The sequence below is a fragment of the Phaseolus vulgaris genome, chromosome 9 (genome assembly GCF_051622355.1).
Source record: "Phaseolus vulgaris cultivar YP4 chromosome 9, ASM5162235v1, whole genome shotgun sequence".
Classification (NCBI taxonomy): domain Eukaryota; kingdom Viridiplantae; phylum Streptophyta; class Magnoliopsida; order Fabales; family Fabaceae; genus Phaseolus; species Phaseolus vulgaris.
Genome location: NC_143506.1, coordinates 26,129,999 through 26,134,744, shown reverse-complemented (window position 1 = coordinate 26,134,744; position 4,746 = coordinate 26,129,999). Strand labels below are relative to the sequence as shown.

Genomic DNA, 4,746 nt, shown 5'->3' with positions numbered 1-4,746 from the left:
ATTTTATATTCATTTATTTGCACTGTAAAATAAAAACCCTAATTCTTAAACCCTAGTTATCAGGTTTCGGCTATAAAGTCCTCTTCGAAACCATTTTTGTTTGTTGCGTTTCACATTGCTTTGTCGCCGTTTACACTCTCTGCTCTCCAAGATGGCTCCTCCCAGAGGTGGTTTTTCTGGTATGCATGCAAGACTTAAACCGGGGCGCTAGTTTATGCATTTCGCTTTAGCATTTGATAATACGCTGATTAACCCCGGAAATTGTGTTTTGCTCGCCCATTTCCTTGTATTTCATGATTTTTGTCGTGATTGATAGTTTCTTTTATTGGTAGATGAATGTTGTTGTGATATCTTTCTTTTTGTTGACAACTGTTTGAATTTCTGCAGGTCGCGGTGGTTCTGGTGGTGGATTCAGGGGTGGTAGGGGTGACAGAGGTAGAGGAAGAGGTGGTGGAGGAAGAGGTGGAGACAGGGGTACGCCCTTCAAAGCTAGAGGTGGAGGCAGAGGTGGTGGTGGTCGTGGAGGCGGCCGGGGTGGTGGCCGTGGTGGTGGCAGAGGTGGAATGAAGGGTGGTAGCAAAGTCGTGGTTCAGCCACACAGACACGAAGGAATTTTTATTGCTAAGGGTAAAGAAGACGCACTTGTCACCAAGAATCTTGTTCCTGGCGAAGCTGTTTACAATGAGAAAAGAATTACTGTCCAGGTAATTTTCTTTTACGTTTGTTAAGTTGATTAAGGTTACATTGGTTATGTATAAAGTGATAGCTTTATTTTGCAGAATGAAGATGGTTCCAAAGATGAATACAGAATTTGGAATCCTTTCCGTTCAAAGTTGGCCGCGGCAATCCTTGGTGGAGTTGACAACATCTGGATTGTAAGATTGTCTCTGCAACATGTGTGCTTTGTTTAGGTGTACTTCTAATTCACACTTCAAAATATTTATAATTAATTTTGCCTATGTGCTTCCTGAAGAAACCGGGAGCCAGAGTCCTTTACTTAGGAGCTGCTTCTGGGACAACTGTTTCTCACGTGTCTGACGTTGTTGGCCCTGTAAGTATATTATTGAAATGTATAATCTCGGATTTGTGGAGTAGAATAGCTTACATGGATTGTGTTGTTCCTTGTATGCAGACAGGAGTTGTCTATGCAGTAGAGTTTTCTCATAGAAGTGGTCGTGATTTGGTCAACATGGCAAAAAAACGTACTAATGTTATACCCATTATTGAAGATGCTAGACATCCAGCTAAATACAGAATGTTGGTTGGAATGGTTGATGTCATTTTTTCTGATGTTGCACAGCCTGATCAGGTGTGGTTTAATTTCTGTCATCATATCAGGAGAGACTGGTTCTAACCTCATACTTACAGCTTGTATATACTAGTATTCATAACATAGATGTACTAAAATCAGTAGTGACTAAATTGGAATAATCTTTTGTGTACTTTCCATATCTTTTACTTAATTTTGATTTATATGCGCATGTTATGAATTTTTTCCAGCTATTACAGATGCCCACAAAATTCCCCCATGCTATGCCTTTTATTTACTGCGAGAGCGCAGTTTACTGTTTTTAGTTTCAATTTGCTTTTTTGTGAAGTTGAATTGTTGTATTCATCGTGTTCATAAATTTATGAACAGTTAAATAAATGTTAATTAAAAGGTTCAGTGTGCTACTTGGATAATTTTGTTTGCTTGTTTGTTAGTTGGATTATTTTTTGCATATGATGAGTTACTCGGATTCCCCTTCAAGACATCTTGTATGATGCAGATCCGAGATTCTGATGCAAAACAAAATCTTTTTTTTCTTTTGTGTTCTTTTAATGCATTTCGGGTGCCCGATTCTATCCTCAATTATTTTCGTTTTTTTTGTAGTTTTAATTGCAATGTAACATATTATACACTGCACGGTTTGTTTGTGCCGAGTTAGTAGTCTATGACACAATCTGTGCATGTGATGAGTTACTCGGATTCCCCTTCAAGACATCATGGATGATGCACACCCGAGTTTCTGATGTACACCACTTTGTTTTCTGAAATTTTCCATACATATTTTTAATATGAATAGCCTTGGTTAATTCATTTGTTTGCATTTTTTCCTATTTTATATATCAATTTTTCTTCCTGTTTTTTTTTTTTGAAATTCCAGTTCTTTCATTTTTCCCTTTAAAATTTTATTTTTCATTTGTGTTTAGTCATATGATTTGGTGTTATATTCCCTTTCATATTTGCTGGATATTCTATTTGAAGATAAAGCTCCTGAAGACAGAGTCTCGTAGTTTTGTTTGAAACTTACATTCAAGCTATAATTTTTTATTAATTTTTGTTGAGTATTGCAGGCAAGGATTTTGGGATTGAATGCTTCGTATTATCTAAAAGCAGGAGGACATTTTGTTATTTCAATTAAGGTATGTTCATATATCTTATCATGTTGTATCAGTTGTTTAGTCATTAAGGTAAACACTTTTATAGATGGGTTTAGTCCCATTTCGCAAGGTTCTCGTTTAGTATGGTCTAAGGAGAGTTGATATAATCATAATTTACCCTTTTAGGGTATTTCTAGAATTTAGACATGTGACTTTAAGGCTTTATACCCTAAACATAAAAAAAATGGAAATTTTTTTCTGTGCATATTAATTGTTCTCACTATGTATCATCTGTATGTTTAGGCTAACTGCATAGACTCCACAGTGCCTGCTGAGGCAGTGTTTGAAAGCGAAGTGAACAAGTTGAAGGCTGATCAATTCAAACCATTCGAGCAAGTTACCCTTGAACCATTTGAGAGGGACCATGCTTGTGTGGTTGGTGGATACAGAATGCCCAAGAAGAAAAAAGATGTTGCTTAGTAGATTGCCTTTGAGTGTCCATTAGGCTTGTACCAATGTTATTAATGAGATTTGTTTTAATTTTGTTTTGAAGTCTTGTTGATCGATGGTATTTGCTCGTCAAATTCCCAAGGAAAATGATGCTCGTCAAAAATGTGTTAGGAAAGTAATTTAAGCGTTTCTATATAGAATGGATACAAATATTAATTTTGGCTGCAAAAATTTGATTAAAATAGAACTTTTTTATTTCAGTCTTAGTTCTTTATTTTTCGATCACCATCATATGTATTTTATTTTTCATTTGTTTAAAGTGACTGAATATTTCTGGATTTTTCTTTTACAATTTTAATTGTTGTGAATTTTATAATTTTTAGAAGAAGAAATATTATGCATCTCCATCTTTGAATGACTAGTTTTTTAATCTTTTGACTTCGGAATTGTCTTCAACGTGAATTTTCTTCTAGAACTGGTTAATAATTTTTCACGGGCTGAACAACGTAGAGTCTCATGCTTCCCTTATAATAAATGCTATAAAAAGTTGCCGTTAAGTTTTGTATAGTTCACTTACTATTACAGCCTATTGAAATTTACTTGTTAATTGTCCCAATGCCACGTGATTTTGTTTAATTTGTTTAAATCAAAGATGAAATCATTTATAATGTTAATTCAAGTTTGGTAAGGGTGGGCGATTTTGATTGTATCATGTGTTAAATGAAAAATAGCTGATTTTGTTCATTTTTTCTCAATAAGGTAATAATTTTTTAAAGGATAAATATGGTTTGTTTCTCACCTGTACTTTGTCTTCATTTGTCATTCAATTAGCTAGGAGTTTGTTATTTTAAATGTTGTCTTCGCAAGAATACAAATGGGCAGTGTTCGTGTTCCCTTAATAACATAGTTCATGCATTCAACTACATTTGTAGTCTTATAATGAACCCCTTGCCCCATCATATGTTTAAGTTTCACTTTTCAAGGGTATTTGTCTAGGACACTACATTTGTAGTAATATAATGAACCTCTTGCCCAATCATATGCCTAAGTTTCACTTTTCAAGGGTATTTTCATAAGCCATGACATTAATAAATAAATTTTTTTAAGACAACTTATGTTTTGCATAAGAGAAATTATTAATTTGTTGTTTCTATAAGCAATCTCTTGTTTTTCTTATAATAGTCTATATTAAGGAAATTAAGGAAATTTAAACCAGATATTTCATAAAATAATTTGTTATTTTTTTCTTATAATAGTCTATATTAAGGAAATTTAAACCAGATATTTCATAAAACAATTTGTTATTTTTCTGTTAGGATTAAATATTGTGATATTTCAAAAAATTAGCCTAAGTCCAAATCACCTTCTTTTGAACTTAGACTCCCATAGGGTCAACAAATTATCATTCATACATTTTCAATGCAATGTCATTTCATCCAAAGAAACAATGATCTTAAACCTTAAATATGTCTGCGTTATCGAAAGTCTCAATCTATGACCAAATGTGAAAAAAAATACTTACCACGATTTCAAGAAACATGTTTTCACTAAGAGCAACCAAGGAAAATACACATTGACGAATCACTTTTTTCTTTAGTCACTTCCAGTCGCAACAACAATGACACAATCACAGTTACTCAATACCGAGTTACTCAATACCGAACAACTTCTTCTACATTGTAAAGAATTCAAACATTTGCAGTCAAATGTTGTCACTCTTCAGTTTGGAACTCCAAGTAAAACCCACAAAACACACAGATCCACGTGGACGCTATATTAAAGTCCACGCTGAAACTCTATTTACTACATGGAAAACTCATTAACACCATTTGCTCACGAGAATGTTTTACATAACTTCATAAAATGTAAGAATGCAATACGACTACACTTTCAAGAACAAAATACATTTTTTTTATAAAAATTTAGAGAAAA

The 4,746-nt window shown here is 33.7% G+C and overlaps 1 protein-coding gene and 2 non-coding genes across 3 annotated transcripts; all 3 read left to right on the top strand.

The window, feature by feature from the left end:
- LOC137821194 (rRNA 2'-O-methyltransferase fibrillarin 1) lies at positions 1-3,074 on the top strand. The gene is made up of 7 exons (XM_068625668.1): positions 1-179; positions 388-704; positions 780-875; positions 974-1,051; positions 1,133-1,309; positions 2,338-2,406; positions 2,668-3,074. The coding sequence occupies exons 1-7, from the start codon at positions 152-154 to the stop codon at positions 2,842-2,844; spliced, it is 942 nt and encodes a 313-aa protein (XP_068481769.1). The 5' UTR covers positions 1-151; the 3' UTR covers positions 2,845-3,074.
- Positions 1,717-1,787, top strand: LOC137823243 (small nucleolar RNA snoR60). The gene has a single exon (XR_011083096.1). It is a non-coding gene; the product is annotated as a small nucleolar RNA snoR60 (small nucleolar RNA).
- Positions 1,947-2,017, top strand: LOC137823244 (small nucleolar RNA snoR60). Its single transcript, XR_011083097.1, has one exon. It is a non-coding gene; the product is annotated as a small nucleolar RNA snoR60 (small nucleolar RNA).
- Positions 3,075-4,746: the final 1,672 nt, after the last annotated feature.

Coding starts and splice junctions, on each gene's coding strand:
- LOC137821194 (XM_068625668.1), top strand. CDS start 152: ATGGCTCCTCCCAGAGGTGGTTTTTCTG. Junction 180..387: donor TCCCAGAGGTGGTTTTTCTG/GTATGCATGCAA, acceptor GAATTTCTGCAG/GTCGCGGTGGTTCTGGTGGT. Junction 2,407..2,667: donor ATTTTGTTATTTCAATTAAG/GTATGTTCATAT, acceptor CTGTATGTTTAG/GCTAACTGCATAGACTCCAC.